Source organism: Corvus kubaryi, unplaced genomic scaffold, assembly GCF_017639235.1.
Source record: "Corvus kubaryi isolate FWS band 111438036 unplaced genomic scaffold, C.kubaryi_AGA036_p1.0 133, whole genome shotgun sequence".
NCBI classification, from domain to species: Eukaryota; Metazoa; Chordata; class Aves; order Passeriformes; family Corvidae; genus Corvus; species Corvus kubaryi.
In genome coordinates, this window is record NW_024580667.1 from 29,849,347 (window position 1) to 29,870,703 (window position 21,357).

Sequence of the window (21,357 nt, forward strand, 5' to 3'; positions counted from 1 at the left end):
GAACTCCCACCACCGTGTTTTTAAAAAATAAAAACCCAATCACTAAAAACCCTTGGAATCAGAAAAAGTTGTCTCAGGTTGTTTTTAGGATGTCTTTGGGTATTTGTTTACTTCACCTAACCAAGACAATGACTTCTGAAACTGCTGGCTGAGGCTTGCCAGAGCTTGGCAGTTCAACTCATATCATCCATGTGCTCTAGATGTGTCTCAACCCAACTCCTTACAGTGTCTTCCCCACACTTTTTCTCTCTAGTGTGAATTGCTGTGTTTCAGAGAACAAGAACAGAGAACAGGAAATATCTCCCATGCTTATTACCAGACTTCCAGATGAAGAGGTAATCTCTTTCCTACTAAGGGAAAGGCCCAGAGGGGTGAGGCTGGGTCTCAGAGGCTGCACTGTGCCACTCTTAAGAGAGATTCAAGACTGATGAAAAACTAGAGGCTGGGAAAGGAGGAAGAATAGAAAAACTAGATAGGGAAAGACAACTGGAAGAAGCAGTACAGAAAGAGATGGGCAAGGAAAAAGCTCAGAACAGAGGGCAAGGGACAGCCCCTGTGTCTGTGCATCTGCCTTCAAGGGCAGCAGAGAGTGGCTAAAGGCAGTGAAGGATCTAAGTAATACAATAATGGAAACAGGCTGCAAAACAGGAGAATATAACCTCCTATCAGACATCCCCCACACCAGTCTGGAACACAGCATGAGGCTGGATCCCAGCGTCAACACTCGCCTCCTGCCAACCCAGCACACCAAGGCGTGCTATGTAAGAAATGCACATTTTATCACTGGACCACCCTGGGTAAGAGAATGGAGTATAACCTGAGCCTGCCACCACACCAACAGTTTCACCACCATCCCAGATAGGTAGTTCACATAGCAACTGGCTAAGAGCTAATGTCTCCAGATTTCTTTTACAATTTTCTGTTTTACAGAAAAAAAATCACTAAATAGAAAGATCTTTGAAAGATTGTGTATGCAAATCAGACATAAGGCACTAAATATCTAAGCTGACATTGTCTGTGCAACCTTTAGCTTTATGGTAAAAAGAAACCTAAAGTATTTTAAAGTGTAAGGTATAATGCTTTGAGATTTATAAAAAGGTTGCCAAGTATAACTAAAATTACTTCCTTAAAATAAGCAATAACTTCTGCATTTGCTGCAGGTTATGGAGAAGAGGAAGGCATTAATCTATGTGTTGCTTCATTCAACATGAAAAGAACCAGGTCACTAACCTCTAATGAAAAATGGAAAACACATTGTTTTGCAATACAAATGCTAGGAGTTCCTTTTTTTCCTGTGACAGATAAATGAAACAAGAAGTCAGCTATTTTTTTGAAAAGAGGAATTTTGCCAGTGGTTTTGATTTACATGGCTCTCAAGTTTGCTGAGACTGTTAAAGTTTCAGCCAGGAAATTGTTTCTTTGTTTAGGTCTTAAAGGATGAGACTTTATTTTTAATTCCAAGTCATGCTTTAGTTTCTAAGGAAAAAAAATCTGCTACTAAGAAAATATGGCTGTTTACCACCCAAATGCTTGTAAGCGCCACACTGATAGTCAGCCAAGGAACTCTAACACATTATATCATGGCTTTAACTCCAGTTTCTGCGGTTAATTTTTAATTTTCCCAGCGTGAAGTGGCAGAAATCAAAAGCATCTAAAGATCCCGTTATTTTTTTACTCAGATTTTGAAGTTGTGACCTCACTTTTCCAACCAGTTGAGCAGTAAACTGAAGTCAAGCCTCTGCTACAAACCACAGGTCCTTTGCTAAGATGTACATGAAAGCCTGGTCAGTGGTCCCTGGTAACCTACCCTATCTGCAAAGATACCTGCTCATCCGAATATCTGAGATTTTTAGAACAGCAGGTGGAAGAAAAGAGTATTTTTGCCCATTTCCTTCCTTATACTGCTTTTTACTTTACCAAAACTTAATTTTCATATTAGCCCCTCCACCCTTTACCTACTTTTAATATTCCATATCATGGGAGGGAAGGGACCTACAGTAAGAAAGCATACATCCCAAATTCTACACAATTAACAGTGTGGCCAGAAGGCATGTGCCTCTTCCTCTAAGCCACAGCAAAGCAACTCTGGATCCTTGTGCAGGCCTGTCACAATCCGCTAATACAAGCGAGGGTCGTGATGGTTCGTTTATAGATCTCAGAGTGCAAAAGGACACAGGGGATTTCAGTTTTAATCAGAACAGTGCACCTTTATTAAGTGCCCACAACATGGTAATGCAATAGAGGAGAGAAAAAGAGACAGATAAAGAAAACAAAGTAAAAGGGTAAAGAGGAAGAAAAGGGGGGAATAGCTACCAATGGATGAGACAAAGTCCTCATGGTCTTCTGCCAAGAGATTAGTCTTCTTTCCGTGGGGAGATCTCGTCTCAGTTATTTTAGAAAGTCCCTTTATAGTCCTTTTCAACAGCGAGGGGCAACTGGCCAAGAGGTGGGGAAATCTACAACCATTGTTATGAGGCCCATTGCTTTGGGAAATGGGTACAGGACAGGTGTACAGGACAGGTCATTCCTTTCCGCTTCAGCGCAGTCCTTCCCGCCTGGGCAGCAAGAACGGCGCAGTCCATTGCGACCTGCACTAATTTTCCTCAGGAATGTGTACCAGCTCCCAGTGGGCACACCTGCAGGCAACACTTGGCAGACATCCCACCTCAGCCAGGCCAGGACTGCTGTGTTCAGTCTCTGTCCTTGGCAATGATCATGAGGCAGATGAGGGATCTTCGGACCGTCTCTTATAAGGCGTTGCCCCTTGCATGCACACAGCTGCTTCCCCATGAACTCAGTGGTATCAGGCCAGGCTGACAGTCCTGGCTGGAGTCAGCTCCCTGGTACAGTTCTACTTAAATCATGCAGGTACCACCTTAAATAAGCCCCTTTGGATTTGATGTCTGTCTTGGCTCCTCTGACTTACCCAGACATGGGCCTTCTATTTACATCCAGTGAAAAAAAGCCAACTACCTCATAAGGACTTGGTAATGGCTGACTAGTCAGCCTGCCTGCCTGCCTTGCTTCCTTCCTTCCTTCCTTCCATTAACCAGGATACAACTGGTATGACCTTCACATCAGAACTGGACTCTTAGGAGTGCCCACAAATCCTGACATTTAAGTCCAACATACACATGGCACTAATTTTCTACACCCCTTCGCTTTATCTAGGAAGCAAACCACCTTTTATCTTATAATCTCTTTTCTGCTAAATAATCCTGTATGCGACCACTACTTATTTCCAGCCTCTGGCAATGGAACTTAATGGGCAAGTGCCAAGGCTCAGAAGGCATCCTAGGGACAAGTTACCTACTGCACAGCCTCAGGGCTGCATCAGCACTATACACTCTGCTGCTGAGCGAGGCACTGGGACATTATCTCATCTTCATCTCCTCCTGTTCACCTCTTCCGCTGGGTAGAAGGGGATGGAAAACAGATAATTGGCATAACTTTGAAATTCATCTGGAAACAATTTTTCCCTTAAAAAAAAACCAAAAAAAAACCCTGTAAAATCAGGACTTTTCTTTGCAGTAGAAAACGTTCGAACCACTGAGGGTACCTCACCAGCACTGAGTTTCTAATTCGCTACAGTTGCACACGGCCGCCACCTCCTGGCACAAATCTGATTTCACGTAGTCCCAGAAAGTGCAGACTCCATCTCCGGCAAGTCAGTGCAGGCAGGTGTAGGCAGACCCACGCAGTTCTCTAAAATGCTTCCTATGTAGAGCTCCCTTATTATATTCGTTATCCTTCCCTTAACAGGAAATTTACCCCTTAATTGTCTGTTAACCATGCCAAACAAGTGACAGTTAAAATTACTGCTTACTCATAAGGGTGGGTAAATCTCCCCCCAAAACTACAGCTAAACACTCAAAACTGCTTCAGTAGTTGCCTTTGGGCAGTTACTTCTCTATGAATGGTACCATAGTGAGTCAAGGCTCTAAAAGGTTAAAATTTTAGCTAAGAGTTAGAAGAAATTTGTATTAATTAAGATACAGAGTAAAGAAACAAAAGGTAAGTTAATGATTAGTAGATGCTTAAGCTAGAGTTAAGTGATGTATTATTTGCCATTATATTTTAGTTTAAGTCTTGTTTGTAGAAGGAAACAGAATAAATGAACTGTCATCAAAATAAATTGAAACCAATAGAACTAAGAACAACACCTGGGTTTCGTAATAATTAATCAAAAGTAGGAGATCTTGGGCTGTGCCAAGAGGTCATGAAGGCCTGCCAACAGCAAGAAGGTAAACAGGTTACGTGAGGAAGACATTCCTGACTTCATCTTTCAGGACCACTGACCCAATTCAAGACCACCGACCCAATTCAAGAGAGAAGCTGCGCACGCGTGAAAGACCAATGATCTCATTTTAATACAAAGCGGAGGATGGGGGGTGCTGGGGTCATACATATGTAAAAGATGTAAAACTTTGTGTAATAAATAGAGAATGAAGAACCTCGCACTTTGCTGGCATGTCTTTAGGAGGCTACTCCCATGCTGCCTGCCTGTGCCTGAATAAACCTACCGCTTTCTAACTTTAATTAGTTAGAGGGTCTTTTGCCCATGGATATTGGGATTTAACGAATCATTCTGGTGAGCCAGGCCGGAGGAAGTTCTGCTGGGCTGTGAGACCAGCCCGGTCTGGTGGACCACTCGGGGCACCCCCGGAATATTCCTGGAGAGAAGGCTCTGCTGCCTGGATTGTTCATCCAGCAACAGAGAAGGACTCCGGACTACTAAAACTCCAGACAACACGGTATGTTTAAAGGAAATACTGGAGCAGTGGAACAGTGACCTGTATGGCGTACACGTGGTCACGAAAGGCCGCAGCGAGGCGCGGCGGCGAGGCAGGGAGGCGGCTGGAGAAAGACAAAGCGTGTATGGTGAATGTTTGAAAGCAAACGCTGTGTGCTGTGGTTTTATTTTATTTTTATTGTAATTGTGGGGTGTATATTTGGTTACGAGGCGACGGTAGTGGCTGTAACACCCGGTGTTCACGCTAAAAGGGCTCGGACCCTAAGAAGCAATAGACAGCATTTGCTGTCTGAGGTGTATTTTAAAGATAATACCGCCATCCTATGTCAAAAGTTATAATTGCAGCCTAAGCAAAAGTAAGTTTAAATACATTTTAGGCTGACTAGATAAATAAAAATTCATTTACCTAATCGGTTTGAATTAGACCCCTAAGAATTCGAGAATGGAAAATTTTATTTAAAAGCTATATCAAACCCCGAGAGGTAACTCGGTAGCTTTGGATTGGGAGCAACTGGTAGCAAAATACAGGAATTTGAAAAGTGAGTGGAATAGCTTGTGTTTGTAGAAATTTCTGTAATTTTTAGTACATTTAGAAGCCAGCATTGTGTGTGGACATTATGGCAGTGTGAGTTTTGTACCAGACGTTGTTATTGTTTTGTAACCCAGTGCAGAAAGTGTAGCCAGTATTGACAGCCCTTTAAGTTGATTTTAACCTGAGCTGTGGACCATGCAGAAAGGGCTGTAAGAGAAAGTAATGGGAACTAGCCAGAGTAAAGAGATCCCTCAAACTAGTCCTTTAGGATGTATTCTGACACACTGGAAAGAATTAGTGGGTTGTGGTGGTACAGAAAACAGAAACACTCTTATCAAGTTTTGCACACAATGGTGGCCACTTTATAAGCTCGAAGAAGGTGTTAGATGGCCACCAGCTGGAAATGTAGATTATGAGACCCTATTACAGTTTATGCTTTTTTTGAAACAAGAGCAGAGATGGGAAGAGGCAACCTACACTGATTTATTTTTCTCCCTCTGAAACCACCCCAAGTGGCAGAGGGACCGTGGAATTAAGCCCCCTTCCAATCCCTTAGTATTGGCCCTAGAAAAGGATAATGAAATTAATGAGAGGAAGCCTAAACAGTGTTGCAGTACCTGTTCAATGAACCAATGCTGCACACACCCTGATAAAGTGTATCCAGCTGACTCACTGGGGCAAGAGCTGGGGGATTTGTTTAAACCACCTCCTAAAAGAGAGGAATTGACTCCTACATCACCCCCCACCTCATTTCCCAGGGGACCAACTCCTATCCCAGCTCCTATCTCACCCCCCACTTTGATCTCGATCCCAACTCCAGCTTATGTTCCATCCCCTACTCCAATTAAAGCTATTACCATTTCACCTCCAGCTCCAGCTGAATCAACTCCAGTCCCAACTTCAGCTTCTGCTTCATTTTCCACTTCACCCATACCCTCTTGGAAAAAGACCCCTAAAGCTTTACTATTGCCCAGCAGTGACAGTGACGGGGAAGAGCTGCTTTCCCCAGAGGGCCCTGTAGTGTCCCGAACCCAGAAACAAGCTAAAGAAATCATACAAGCACCTTTGAGAGAGGCAGTAAGTTCTGAGGGAAAAACAATGTTAGTGAAAATCCCTTTTTCGACAGTAGATCTGGAGGCTTGGGAAAAAGATTGCTAAACATTATCAAAGCAACCCAATAGGTGTTGCAAAGAAATTTAGATTTATTGTTAAGCAACATAGACCTGACTGGTTAGATCTTCAACTGTTGTTAGATGCCCTTACAGAGACAGAAGGATGATTAGTTTTGAAAGCAGCAGAGGGCTTAGCAGAGGATGCTTGCAAAATGACACAAATGAGAGTTAAGGATATTTTTCCTCTCCAATATCTGCATTGGGATCCTAATGATGACAGTGACATGGAAAGATTAGAGGATTACCAAGATTTCATAGCAAAGGGACGGAGAGGGCAATTCCTAAAACCATAAACTGGTCAGCCCTATATGCAATTAAGCAAGGTCCCTCTGAAACACCCTCTGAGTTTTCAGAACATTTCCGAGATGCAATGCGTCATCATACAACATGAGACCCCGAATCTGAGGAAGGGACGCAGCACCTGGTGAGCTTATTTTTAGGACAATCTGCAGGGGACGTTCGACACAAACTTCAGAAAATACGGGGCCCAACAGCATGAGATTTAGAGACTTTGCTAGAAGAAGCATGGAAAGTTTTTAGCTATAAAGAAGAAGGACATAAGGGAAAGGATGAGGAAACTAATAGCAACAGTAAAAGAAAAAGAAGGAGGGGGACATGGGCAAGGACCACCCCGGTTAGGGAGAAATCAGCCCACTTTTTGCAGGAAAATTGGAACTTGGAAGAACTAATGCCCAGAATGAAGAAAAGGCAATCATCAAAGAAGAGAAGACCAAAAGAGGGAGGGGGTGGCTGCTCGTGCTAAAGAAGACTGAAGGGAACTGGAGGTTCCCACCCTAGGGCACCCTCTGCTTATAATTAAACTAGGGAACCAAGAAAAAGAAATTGAATTTTTAATAGACACAGGGGCAATATACTCAGTGCTAAATAAAGCTTTAATGCCAATAACAGATGATTATGTTGTAGTGAGGGGAGCAACTGGTCAATCTGAAAGAGCATACTCTTGCAAACCATTGAAATATAAACTTGGGAGACAATGGGGAATTCATAAGTTGTTATACATGCCTAATGCTCCATCAGCACTTTTGGAAAAAGATTTACTGGAGCAACTAGAGGCAAAAATAGTATTTAAAAATGGGGAAGTTACTTTGGAGGTTAAAGATCAACCATACATAAAATTGTTAAGTTTGATGTTGATAGCAAATGAAACCAAAATTGAAAATGAAGAAGAGACTAACAAGAAAATAATAGATCAAGTATTCCCTGGGGTATGGGCTTCTAACATACCAGGGAGAGCAAAGAATGCACTCCCCGTACAAGTTAAGCTTAAAGAAGGAAAACAACCAGTTAGAATTAAACAATATCCTTTGAAAAAGGAAGACAGGGAAGGAATTAGCCTGAAAACTTCTATTAAAATAATTATTTTAAATATTTAATTATTCAATTAAAATAATTGAAAACTTTTTGCAGAGAAGACTTTCAAAAGAGTGCAAATCTGAATTCAATACTCCCATTTTACCTGTCAAAAAGCCTGATGGATCATACTGAATAGTACAAGATTTAAGAGGTGTTAATAAAATAACCGAGGACTTATACCCAGTGGTTGCCAACCCCTATACTTTATTAACCTGTTTAACACCTGAACTAACCTGGTTTAGCATTTTAGATTTGAAGGATGCTTTCTTTTGCCTTCCTCTCCATGAGGCTAGCCAGAAAATCTTTGCATTTGAATGGGAAAATCCCGAGACTGGATGCAAAGCTCAGCTCACATGGTCTGTGCTACCCCAAGGATTTAAAAACTCCCCCACAATATTTGGGGAGCAACTTGCAAGAGATCTGGAATGCTGGGAAACCCCATTGGGAGAAGGACAGCTGTTACAATATGTGGACGACCTCCTGATAGCTACTAAAACTCAAGAGACTTGTGCGGAGTGGATGGTAAGCCTCTTAAACTTTTTGGGTCTATAGGGATATCGAGTATCCCGGAAGAAAGCCCAGATGGTGAGGCAAACAGTTGTGTACTTGGGCTATGACAAGTGCTGGACAAAGAACCTTAGGACAGGATCACTAGGAAGCAAGGATTGCAAGGACCCCAAAACCCCAAACAATAAAGGAACTGAGAACCTTTCTGGGCATGACGGGGTGGTGTAGACTGTGGATTTATAATTATGGGTTGTTGGTTAAACCCTTACATGCTTGGTTGCGGAAGGAAACAGAGACCTACAATGGACAAAAGAAGCTACACAAGCCTTCGACCAACTAAAGAAGGCCCTCATGTGAGCTCCAGCCCTGGGACTTCCAGATGTGAGTAAGCCATTCTTTTTGTTTCCCCACAAAAAGCAGGGGATTGCATTGGGAATACTAGCACAAGACCTGGGCCCGTATCACAGGGCAGTAGCCTACCTTTCTAAACAGCTGGATGCAGCAGCCAAGGGATGGCCAGGGTGCCTCAGAGCTGTTGTGACAGTGGCAGTGAACATCCAGGAGGCATGCAAATTCACCCCGGGGCCAGAAGATGACTGTGCTAGTGTCCCACACAGTGTCAGCGGTCCTGGAGGTGAAAGGCAGACACTGGCTTTCCCCACAGAGATTCCTTAAGTACTAGGCCATAATGGTAGAACAAGATGATGTAGAAATTTTGGTAACTAATATTGTGAACCCAGCTTCTTTCCTCAGTGGTAGTCCGGGAGAACCAGTGATCCATGATTGCCTGGAGACCATCAAAGCCACGTACTCCAGCTGCCTGGATCTGAAGGACACCCCTCTCGAGGACACTGAGACCTGGTTCACTGATGGAAGCAGTTATGTTATCAGTAGGAAAAGACATGCTGGGTATGCAGTTACCACTCTGGACCATTACCAACCAACACCTCTGCACAGAAAGCTGAAATAATTGCCTTAACCCAAGCTTTAGAACTAGCAAAAGGAAAGAAAATCAATATTTATACAGACTCAAGGTATGCATTTGGCGTGGTTAGTGCACATGGGGCCATTTGAAAAGAAAGAAGACTGCTAAACTCACAAGGGAAAAGCATTAAACATGCACAAGAAATAATAAAATTATTGGAGGCAGTTCAACTACCTGAAAAAGTGGCCATCATGCACATCAAAGCACACCAGAAAGCAAGCTCTGAATTGGAAGAAGGAAATGAGCTGGCGGACAGGAAGGCAAAAGAAGCAGCTAAAAGTGAGGTAACTATTGAGGCAGGAGAAGCAGCCTTAATCCCAGATGGACAAACTTCCATTGAAGGTAAGGCGAGGTATAATAAAAAAGATAAAAAACTTATTGCACAGGAAAATGGAAGTTATAACCAGGAAGGGTGGGCTATCACAGATGAAGAGAAAGGAAGGCTTGTAATCCCCTCTTACATGTTATGGTCATTAGTGAAAGAAGAACATGAGAAAACGCATTGGGGAATAGACGCTTTGTATAACTACTTAAAGACAGAATTGTAGCCAGAAATTTGCAAGCTACAGTAATTCAAGTAACCTGTCAATGTAGTCTTTGCCTCCAAACTAACCCCAAGAATATTCCTAAACCAAAGTTTGGACAGATTGGGAAAGGCTATGGGCCTGGGCAGCCATAGCAAATTGATTTCTCAGAGCTGCCCAGGAAAGAAGAATATCGATACCTATTGGTGTTAATAGATACTTTTTCAGGATGGCCAGAAGCTTTCCCTACCAGAACTGCCAGATCACAAGAAGTAACAAAAGTATTGTTACAGGAAATAACACCGTGTTTTGGGGTCCCAGCCACAATGTCCTCAGATAGAGGGCCACACTTTATTTTGAGAATTGTGCAGCAAATTAGCTGTCACCTAGGCATAGACTGAGAACTTCACACTCCATATCATCCTCAGTCTAGTGGCCAGGTGGGGAAAATGAATCATTTGATTAAACAACAAATTATTAGATTAGGACAAGAGGCAAAATTACCTTGGCCTCAGGCTCTTCCATTAGCATTATTACGAATTCAGATCAAATCAAGAACAAAAGTAAAACTAAGTTCTTTTGAAATACTGTATGGAAGACCATACGGGGTCCAAGAGGGGACAACTCCCACTCAAGTAGGAGAAGAAACCCTACACAGATATACGGTGGCCTTAAACACACAACCTAGAGAAATTGAGAAACATGTGGCTGGGGCTCGAAGCAGAGAATTGGATGGGCCAGTACATGATATACAACCTGGGGATTATGTGTATGTCAAGTCTTTTGCAGAAAAAACTCTGGAACCGCAGTGGGAAGGACCATTCCAGGTGCTCCTCACCACCTTCACTTCAATCAAGATCAAGGAAGAGAGTGCCTGGATTCATCACACCCAAGTAAAGAAAGCTCCTGAAGAATTCTGGAAAGTCAACCCTGGTGACAACGAACTGAAATTAAAACTTACTTGGGAAAGTAAATAGTGTGTGTGGGTAAAGTGTTAGAATAGCTTACCATTTTAAAATGAATAATCAAGTAGGTACAATTTGGGGGGTTATATTTTTTCTGACTATTGCTATAACCACTGTTGTAGGTAGTGCAATACCACGTACATATAAGGTGACTGGTGTGTATAAGTGCCAAGGGAAAGCTTATGACCCTCACTCCCGTCAGTCTCTGAGTCAGATGTTAAGAGTTACAAATGCAACTGTTTGGGAAGGAAATAACGTTTGGGGATGTGAATATGCATTCGTTCAAGACGGATTCCATGAAGCTCACCAAGAACCCATGAAATTTATCCAAATTGGCCCAGAATGCTGTGACAAATGTTTAACTAGCTGTTCTGAGTTCAGACTTAAAATAGAGGGATGTGCAGTTAAAGATTTTAAAATTGACTTTAACATAACCCAAGTTTGCACTGCTTCTCAAAAGGCTGAAGATTAAGCAAATAAACCAGCACCACCAAATTAAGAGAAACCACAACTGCCTCAGTTCAAATTGCTTTAGGACCCATAGTTCCCATAATTACCAATATTGGGCCTTATGCTGTTAAAAAGACAGGGATTCAAAAGTTGTTAGTTAATCCAGAATGGTTGTTGAAGCAGGTAGAGGTAGCAATGCAAGTAAACGCCTCCACCATTCGACCAGAGTGTACCCCATTTCTTAAAACCTCTTTTATGGATTGGACCACCTGGCTGCAAAAATATATGCCCCACATGTATAGAAAAAAAGAGAGATTTTACTGGATTACTGGGGACAGGACTGGGAGTTTTAAACACAATAGATTCAGAAATATTAATGAACAAATTGACAGCAATTGGGAGCAATATGGTTAAATTACAACAACCTTTACAATCCTCCTTATTAGCACTGGGCACTAGCCAATGGAAATTGTCCAAAATATTGCCAGAGTGGGAGGACATGGAAGAGCATGACCACAAATTAATCATTAATGCCCTAGGCACAGCTAGTGAAAACATTTCCTTAGCCCTTAGATGCGCAATAGCACAGTTGTGGATGCAATCAGTAGCTGCTTCAGTCATTTGAGAAGGAGGAGAAAGCACATTCCCTGCCGAAATTCATAAAATTGTTTGGGATAACGCCTCAGATTTAGAAAAGGATCTCCAATCCTGGTGGGTTTTAGTCAATTTTACCTATAACCCTGTGACAAGCATGGTAACAGCTTTTGTTTTGACTATACACAATGCATCAGTAAGCTTGATACATCCAATTGTTGCTCTAGGGTTAAATCATGAGGGGACCGTATTATATACTTCTGAACACAGGATGTGGGCACAAGAAGTTGAAGGAAAGTGGAAAACTATTAACTTAGAATCCTGTTCCGCAAAAGAAGAATTAGGATTTCTATGTGAAAGAAGTTTAAATTATGACAAAGATATTTGTTTAGGTACAGAGCAGAGCATTTGTCACTTTGAAATGCATTCTGTTAACCAAACAACCCTGCTTGTATATGCAGGGCAAGGTTGTGTATGCCTTAGAACAGCATGTCCTACTCTAATGGTGAATGAAATCACTGTGAATGAAACTCAATTTAACCTGTGCATTTGTAATTTTATTAAAATTGAGGGTTGTGACTTTTCCTACCAAGCATCTGTTACATTGCACCAACAGATAAAAGCGAATTTGATTGCTGTGCAAGAAATATTGCCCGTGCCTATAGGAATGAACTTAACTTTAGTCACACAATTATTGAAGCATAACGAATTAAAAGAAATTCTTGAAGAAGTTAAAAATGCAGGAAAGAAAACTCTAATTACAATACACCATGACACAGACACCATACAGAGAGTACTTAAAAGATTAGAAAAAGACTCATCTCATCAATGGTGGGATGTGCTTTTTGGATGGTCACCAACAGCAACAAGTTTACTTAATGCCTCTGTTCACCCAATTATTGTTTTACTTACTTTAGTTAGTATAAGTTTAATTTTGTCTGTTGTAATATTTGTTTGGAATTGGAGAGTGGTATGACAAATAGCAACCTTGACTTCAGCATCAAAGGCATATGGTATGATTTTAAAAGACACCTACCGTACAACTTGGATAGAAGAAGAAGAATCTATACATAAGTAAAAGAATTTACTAATCCTAAAGAAGAAGTGGGGAAATGAGTCAAGGCTCTAAAAGGTTAAAATTTTAGCTAAGAGTTAGAAGAAATTTGTATTAATTAAGATACAGAGTAAAGAAACAAAAGATAAGTTAATGATTAGTAGATGCTTAAGCTAGAGTTAAGTGATGTATTATTTGCCATTATATTTTGTTTTAAGTTTTGTTTGTAGAAGGAAACAGAATAAATGAACTGTCATCAAAATAAATTGAAACTAATTGAAACCAATAGAACTAAGAACAGCACCTGGGTTTCGTAATAATTAATCAAAAGTAGGAGATCTTGGTGCTAGGAGATCTGTGCCAAGAGGTCATGAAGGCTTGCCAACAGCAAGAAGGTAAAAAGGAAGGAACGAGGAAGACATTCCTGACTTCATCTTTCAGGACCACTGACCCAATTCGAGACCACCGACCCAATTCAAGAGAGAAGCTGCGCACGCGTGAAAGACCAATGATCTCATTTTAATACGAAGCAGAGGATGGGGGGTGCTGGGGTCATACATATGTAGAAGATGTAAAACTTCGTGTAATAAATAGAGAATGAAGAACCTTGCACTTTGCTGGCATGTCTTTAGGAGGCTACTCCCATGCTGCCTGCCGGTGCCTGAATAAACCTACCGCTTTCTAACTTTAATTAGTTAGAGGGTCTTTTGCCCGTGGATATCGGGATTTAACGAATCAATAGCCTTTACAGATGTTCTGCCTTGTTGGTCACACTAATGACTTTTGCAAGTCTAGCCACCTTGAGGGATAAGCCTAGAATAGATATGGTGTTAGTCCTCTCTGCCTGCAGGACCAGCTCATCAGCCAGGCTTATGGAGCCTCACTACTGAACTAGATTAGCTAAAGGAGTAAGTGCATAATCCTGGATGCTTCGTGGTTTTGATGGAGGAGGATAGGAGGAAAAAAGGTTGCGACCTCAGAACCATTTTGCAGTTGGCCAACAGCTGGGCCATATGGAAGAATTCAGTCCTGTCCTACTGCTGAGGACTGAAAGAGCCCTGTGGCAGAGGTAATGGTTGATTGCACTCAGAAGCTGCCTTCTGATACAGGCACACTGAACACAATTCCTCTTCACTTAGCTGGTCAGCAGCACATCTGTCCCTTGCTGGGTGACAAGGTTTGAAGGAAATACCCAGCCATGCTTCCTCAACAAAAGAGGTACAGGCAACAGGACAAAAAGCTTGAAGGATGCTAGCTGTTACAGCTATCACATCATCAGGGTGTGGTATCTCACAACCTTTAATGACACAACTATGCTGACACTGGCTTTATTTCTGACTTCACACCAGATGTTGCATTACCTATCATTAATGTTATGACCTGCAGAGAGCCTGACTGCATGAAGTGTTGCTTCTTTCTGGTGAAAAACCCAATTTCCCAACGTTTGCTGTTAGTCAGAGACAAGATACTGAAACATCCATGTTCTGCTGGAAGTATGCTATCTTCCATGAGAAGAGTTCATAAGAATTTATGGGAATCCTACCCTTTTTATTTGCCAAACTGGAAAGCACCTGCTACCTATTGCAACAAGCAGCTCACTGAAGTTTTCCAAAAGCAGTTACCAGCCCCTGAGAATGATCAGTTCTAAAGACTGAAACCAGTTTTACCTAGGATGGTTTTTTCCTATCCTATCACAAGAGTGGGCTTCACATTCTGATTAACACAATTAGAAAATAAGAAAATTTTCAAGTGCCAAAGAGCACGAATAGTTTACACATAAAAATTGCACTAAAGGGCTTGTGCAACATGTATTGTTTTAATTCCCCTCTATTTATCTTTGTCTCCCAAACTGCCAAAACTTCCAGAATTTTAATACATATCATCTTCAACAATGATTGATTTGTGATTCTCTAGCACATCTCTTGATACGTATGCTCAAGAATCAAAGTACATGCAGTCAAAAGTACTAAGTATTAGGCAGGATTTATAGTCAAACATCTATAATCATTCAACTTACCATTTTCACAGATCTCCTCGAAACAGGAGGAAACACACCCAGAAGACCAGCAGGACCCCGTTTATCCCAGTTGCTTAGATAGCATCAGATTTTGGTTAAAGTATTTGGCTTAGCACCACCCATTAAAGAATCCACTGAAGTTAAAAACCTTAACAGGCCCATTACAAAGAGCCAAAGGACAGGGAATGGTCTTAATATAATATGAAATTTATAGGGGACTAGATTAATTCTTTCTTTTCAATATAGAGCTGCTTTATCAGGCAACACTATTCCATATCCTACTGGACTGACAAGGACCTAGATACCTACTTGCAGAGCACCAGAGCACCTTTAGGCTGAATCCCAGCAGCATCAGTACATTTTCTTCACCAGACAGCACTAGCATCTTCCTTTATAAAATATCATGTTCTAAATGCTTCTAGCAAGCATCAAACAAATTTTGTAGAACTACACCAAATTAGCACAGCTGCCTCTTGAAAAGTAAAGTTTCCCCAGCACACAGCTGCATACCAACCTGATGTTCAGCCATGACAGCATGGGGGTTGTACCTCCACCAACAATCCACACAGTGAAAAACACGATGAGCAGAGTTGTTGAGAACATCATTTGGTGTGAGTAGGTAGCAGTATCTCGTATAGCCAGAGCAAATGCCATGGCTCCCCTGAGACCTATCAAAAAGAATGAAATAACAGAGCTTCAGAAGTGCAGCTGTGACAGTCGATAGCACAGCATCTTTCCTTGCTCCCTCCCTGCCACAAAGTGTCAGGCAGAAAGCACTGGGCTCCAGCAAGTTTTAAATTCCTTAGATACCCTGATAAATTATGCCCTGGGATGATTTACAGCAGAATGTTCCCCCCTGGTTTTCTGCAACTTATAGAATCCACAAGTGCTATGAAAAGGTGTTAAACGCTTCCAGAAACTAACAGAAAAGGAAGACAGAAACAAACAAGTAGTGGACAACAGCAAAACATTATGTAACTCAAGCAGCTCCCTGAATCCAGATGAAAATTCACTTTTCCAGTTGAATCCATAATTGAAATGTGAGTTCTTGATATGACACTTTTATCAGTTATAAAAATATTCTAGTTAATAACATGATCACAGGCAAACTATGTATTTCCCCCTCTCCCTTGCTCCCAGTTATGAGACTTCACTAGCAAGAACGAGCCATGGCATGGGGCCATCTGCAGACTTCTTATGTAGAGGAATCACAGGATGGTTAAGGTTTTAAGGAACCCCTGGAGTTCATCTGGTCCAAATCCCCTGTTTGAACAACCCCTGCTCAACCTGCAGTAGGTTGCACAGGACCACATCCAGATGGCTTTTGAGTATCTCCATGGATGGAGATGCCACAACCCCTCTGGACAACTTGGACAATGCTTGGACATAATAAAAAAGGTTTCAATATTCAAACAGAAAACCTTACATGTTCCAGTTTGTGCCTATTAACTCTGGGCCTGGCACAGGGCACCACCGAAAATAGCCTGGCTCCATCCTCTTTACATCCTCTTGTGTACAGAGGGTTCCCTGGAACTTCTTGAGGATGCACATGTTTAGACACACAATACATAATTTGCCTTAAATGACAAACTTAAACAGTGTGACAGAAATGATAAGTCAAATACCTTTGCCCAACTAAATTGGAAAAGGCACCCATAAATACACCTCAATTTTCTCAGCAGGTGTCTGTTTCTGCACAACATGAGCCTCATCTCAGCTAGAAATAACCTTTTGGAAGAGGTACACCCCAAATCTCCCATGCGCTTCACAAGCACTTCAAATGAAAATGCTCTATTCCCAACATGAGGTACTGCCTGCTGCGAGCAGGTAGCATTTCAAGATCTCACTCATTCCAGGCACCTTCTGTAAAGGCTGAAAGATACATGATGGCATACTGCAATTATCAGTAAGCCATCCCTTTAGGATGCATGAATGTGGATCATAAAAGCAGGAGGAAGCACTGTTGATTGCTTATGAGTTAAAACTAAGACATTTTGCATTGCCCAGCATTTTTGCTCTTACCTGAAAACATCATCATGTGCTGAAAGCTCCAGCTGATCTTATGCCTTCTGCCCAAATTCAACAAGAAGGAGAGGGGGTAGATGTGTGCAGCTCTGCCCAAAAAGATTGCAACCTGTTTACAGCTGAGGGTTAAGGATTTCTTTTTCCTGAGGTGTGCAGTCTTGGGTACCTGGCTTTAACATGAAGCTTTTGTTTTAGTGAGAGGTTTACATCATGATATCAAGTGTTCTTCCTATATCTGTGTATCTAAAGCAGACTTCCCCCAATTTTATGCAACTTGTGCATAGAGAAGTCATTGCACAAAATGCAAATTTTTAGTAATACAAGTAACTTTTTAAATGCACAGTGAAATTATACATAGTATTAAAATGACCAATTGTACAAATGAGGACTTCTCTTCGAAAATTAACGCTTTAAACAATTATGGCAACCACCATTCCACTTTGAGGTTTTGGAACAACAGAAACACAGTGCTGTATACAGAGGGGAAAGCAACTTAACACCAGCAAGTGGCCACCCCATTATGGCTCCTGCAGAGGCAAAAATCTCCTGTTGGCTAGCAAACACTTAACAGTACAGAGTTACTAAGGATATAAATCCAAAAGCCATTTTTCAGCACTAGAATTAAGTCGAAAAAGAATAGTGAAAGGGTATTGCAGAAATTTATGACAGTAGGTGGTAAGCACCCTTACTGTGGTGCAAAACATCCCGTGGTTCCTGTGAAGAAGCAGAAAGCTGAAAACACTCTCCACTGCATAAGGAACACTTCAGGAAAAACTAGAGTGGTGGGCTGAAATCCTGTAAAACACCAGCACAGCCAGAAGCCCAACAAACACTGATCATTTGCTGCTGGGATGGGAACATTAGAAGAATAATGCATCTCCCAAGAAAAAGAAATAAAACCATATAAGAGCTCTAGACAGCACTGGGTTGTTGCCATAGCTAAAGTAAAGCATTTCTGTCAGCAGGGAATGTTTCTAGGAAAATCAGATTTTGATTAGCACTTTGTACAATAACCCTCAAGTAACTATTCCAAGCAACTTTAAAACCAGTCTTTTTGAGGGCTGCAGAAATCAGATATCAGAAGCCATCAAGACTAATGTATGTAGAAGAAATAGCTAAGATTTTGCCAAGAATGTTGAGGCTCTATGTCTGCCTTTGCAGTCCAGCCTTTCACTTTCAACAACTGGTGATGCCTCTACATTTCACCCCTGCAATTTGCTAACTCAATGGGAACCATAGGTGTTGAGGGAGAACATGGGTGCTAGTACTAGTTGCCCTCCTCACAAAGGTAGAAAAATACTCAAGAGGCAACAGAGGTTAAGTGCAGTGGTAGAAAAAAAGTGGAAAATGTATTAAAAGACAAGTAGGAAGAGAAACAACTGCTGAAAACAAACCCAGGGCAGACAGCACAACTTGAGAGGAGATGGAAGGCCACACCAAGCATGAAAAATTGCATTGCTTAGTATACCAGCTGCAACTATTCTGTTCATGTCTTTATCCAATGTCCACAGGGCTCTGGAGCATTTCTTAGGTCAGAAAAGTGGATGTGAGGTGACACAGGAGAAAATGTATTACTATTTTGGAAAAAAGTAAATGGCTGAAGGAAAATAAAGACAAGTGTGATAAATCCTGAGAAGTAGTACAGAAAAAAGTAGAAAGAAGAGAAAATAAGTACATCTCATACAAGGCCATCTTTATATGCCCTTTTACCGGGTTTTGCCTCCACTGCCAGTAGCTCTACTCATACAGCAGGATGAGGGAAATCAAGACAGGAAGACTAGCTCAAATTTCTTCATGCACACTTTCAATTGTGCTGAATTTTCAAGCATCCAGGAATATAGTGAAGAGATCACAATTCATTGCAACAGCAGCAGGATGCAGAGCTTACATGAGTGTGACTACTACAAAGTAGTCAACCAGGGACAATGGCAGACCCTTTAACTGCGTACCCTTCATGTCATGGTCTGCACCCCAGCTCAGTTCCTTTCTCCTCCCATCACCCAGGATGCTGACCTCTGGGCCATTGCTCAAAGGTGATCTATTCCCCCACATTCCTTTTTATGTATTTTAAGTTTGCCCCTTACTTTCTCAAGGGGCCACTGGAAGTGAAGAGAAAAATGGATCCTTTTCTAGGTCTCCAAAGTTCAAATACAAGAACAACACAAACGGTGTGGGCTGTCCATGGCCAAAACACACAGTAAAGCGTATTCATTTATTTATCTAGTGAAATTATATGACTTCTAACTTTGAGGTACAGACCCAACAACTGTGTGGCACAGAGGCCTTTTAGCTTTGATGTAAGGTGTAGCCAAAGCTTGTTCTCAAAATTATTGTGCCTGCAAGACATTAGGGAAACTTAGGCCAGTCACCATTCTCTGTTTGGTAAAGCCAAAAGACATCACAAGTTTTCGGGCACATAAGACAACAGAGAAACCTCACATGATGTGAAAAAGGATACAAAAGCTCCAATAATGAAAACTGGGCTGAATATGTGCTTCTGGAAAGTAAACAGTGCCAAGCCCATGTAAGAAAATATGAAGTTCTCAGCCAGGAAGTGCAATACCTCAAAGAGCTAGGGAGAAAACCATCACATGTTAAAGGCCAAGTAAAAAAGATGCTGTAAAACAAAAGTACATGGACTACTACAGCAATGCATTATAAAAAATGTAAAAGACATCCTTGCCTGCTTAGTGCGACTTCTTGATTCAACTGACAAGTTATTGTATGTATAATGTGCCTGGGTAATTCCACAGAAGAGGACAGCCACCACACCTGTGAACAGAGCCACATGTAAAAGTCAGCCTGTTTACTGCCAGCTCACCACACTTTCCCTTCACAAGCTCCCTTAAACTTATACATCTTTCTTAACCTTGGGATTTTATGAACCTTCCATTCAAGTGAGCGAGATACCAGGTTAGGGAGATGGTGTCTGAACCAAACCACTGCTCTCAAAAGCCTTTGTTACACAGTGAGCTGCAGCTTCGGTGCTGAACAGGACACAAAACAAAAACCCCAACTTTAAGCACAAACGTGTTTCTCATTGAAAAGCTTTAGTGAAAAAGTGGAAAAATGGCTGCTGAGATGGACAGGACTTCTATGTGCTTGAATCCCAACAACTCACCAGTAAATCCACAAGCTTCTGCAAGCAAGAAAGTGCTCCAGGACATCAAGAAGAAGAGAGCCGTTTCCAGCAGGGGGAAGCAGTGCAACTTGGTAAACTTTGTCACGTTAAGTCACTTGTTAAGGCATCAAAAAGAAATCCTTCGGCTTCTCTGTTCCCAGTGTTTACGAAAAACACTTTCATGTACTAACAGCCAGTGCTTGTTGGAAAGCAAAACACTTCTGATGCTGAAAAATGCGAATTCCAACACACAAATGCAAACTTCAGAATTAACTTGCAACAATCAGTTTTGGATATTTTTGTTGCATATCCATGGCATAAGTGTGGCTCCATCTCTTAATATTTTATTCTATGTTTCCCTTTGAAGTGCTAGCAAGGAAGGGGTATATACCCGGTGTTCCTTTTAGACTGTATGTGCCTTGGTTTTTCAGGGGATTGGTGGGGGAATGATGTTTTGTTCCCCCTGCCACCTCAATTACAACTCCTACTCCCACCTTCAAATAAAGCATAAAACGCATTCAGAAGCATTTAATTCACAGGGCTGTTCTTGAATACAGCAACCTGTAAGATCAGTAATATTTACAATAATTTTTCTGCTCAGCTTTGTTAATAAGTCTTTTCCAGCAAGCATGGCTACTTCAGTACTTGTAAGGCAAAACAATGGCTGCCTACAAAATGTATTTCCTCTCCTTGTGCTGATGTGTTTTAGAGAAAAAGCCAACTCAGAGCAACTCAGTCTTTCAATGGAAAGAAAAAGCAAGTTCATCTTGCAGAGGAGAGCAAAACCTGAGGAACATCAACGCGTACACTGAATTAACAATTCATACAGCTACTGAGGAAGTGGAATGGATATCAGTAGTGTTAAATTTAGCTCTTCGCACACTACAAAAAAAAGTTGTTCACATATTTATAGAATTCTTTTGGTGTTTTTTTCCTAAGCCCTACTCTGGCAGCAGGTGAACACTGAGCAGCACACTGTATCTGAGGTGCAAACAGCTACGCACAGTTCATTTGAACGCAATCAGTACCGACCCCCCACTCACACCTACTTCTTGCTGGCATTTTCTGCTGACTTGGACAGGGGAAGCATATACTCCAGACACACCTTCAGCCATGACCTTACTTTTTCAGAAGGTTGCTCTCAAAACAAAGCCCAGAGCATCATTAAAAAAAAAAAAAAAAAACAACCAAAAAACTCCATGTTGGCATTACACCAAATATAAAACGCAGCATACTTTTTAAGCAGCTGTTAATTCTGCACAGAAACCACCTCTAAAAACCTTT

General features: G+C 41.5%; 1 protein-coding gene and 1 long non-coding RNA gene across 6 annotated transcripts in view; one reads left to right on the forward strand and one right to left on the reverse strand.

Annotated features, from left to right (window-relative positions):
• SLC9A7 (solute carrier family 9 member A7) overlaps nucleotides 1-21,357 on the reverse strand; it is an 81,263-nt gene that overhangs the window by 19,772 nt on the left and 40,134 nt on the right. For all 5 annotated transcript variants that reach the window (XM_042041457.1, XM_042041448.1, XM_042041490.1 and 2 more), the window contains exons 8-12: nucleotides 20,074-20,179; nucleotides 19,636-19,724; nucleotides 19,411-19,524; nucleotides 16,950-17,061; nucleotides 15,442-15,595 (exon numbers count right to left, since the gene is read on the reverse strand). In XM_042041457.1, the coding sequence (XP_041897391.1) occupies nucleotides 15,442-15,595; nucleotides 16,950-17,061; nucleotides 19,411-19,524; nucleotides 19,636-19,724; nucleotides 20,074-20,179 (575 nt within the window). The remainder of the gene's footprint in view (nucleotides 1-15,441; nucleotides 15,596-16,949; nucleotides 17,062-19,410; nucleotides 19,525-19,635; nucleotides 19,725-20,073; nucleotides 20,180-21,357) is intronic.
• On the forward strand, nucleotides 976-13,601 carry LOC121670798. Its single transcript, XR_006018273.1, has 2 exons — nucleotides 976-3,947; nucleotides 12,989-13,601. It is a non-coding gene; the product is annotated as an uncharacterized LOC121670798 (long non-coding RNA).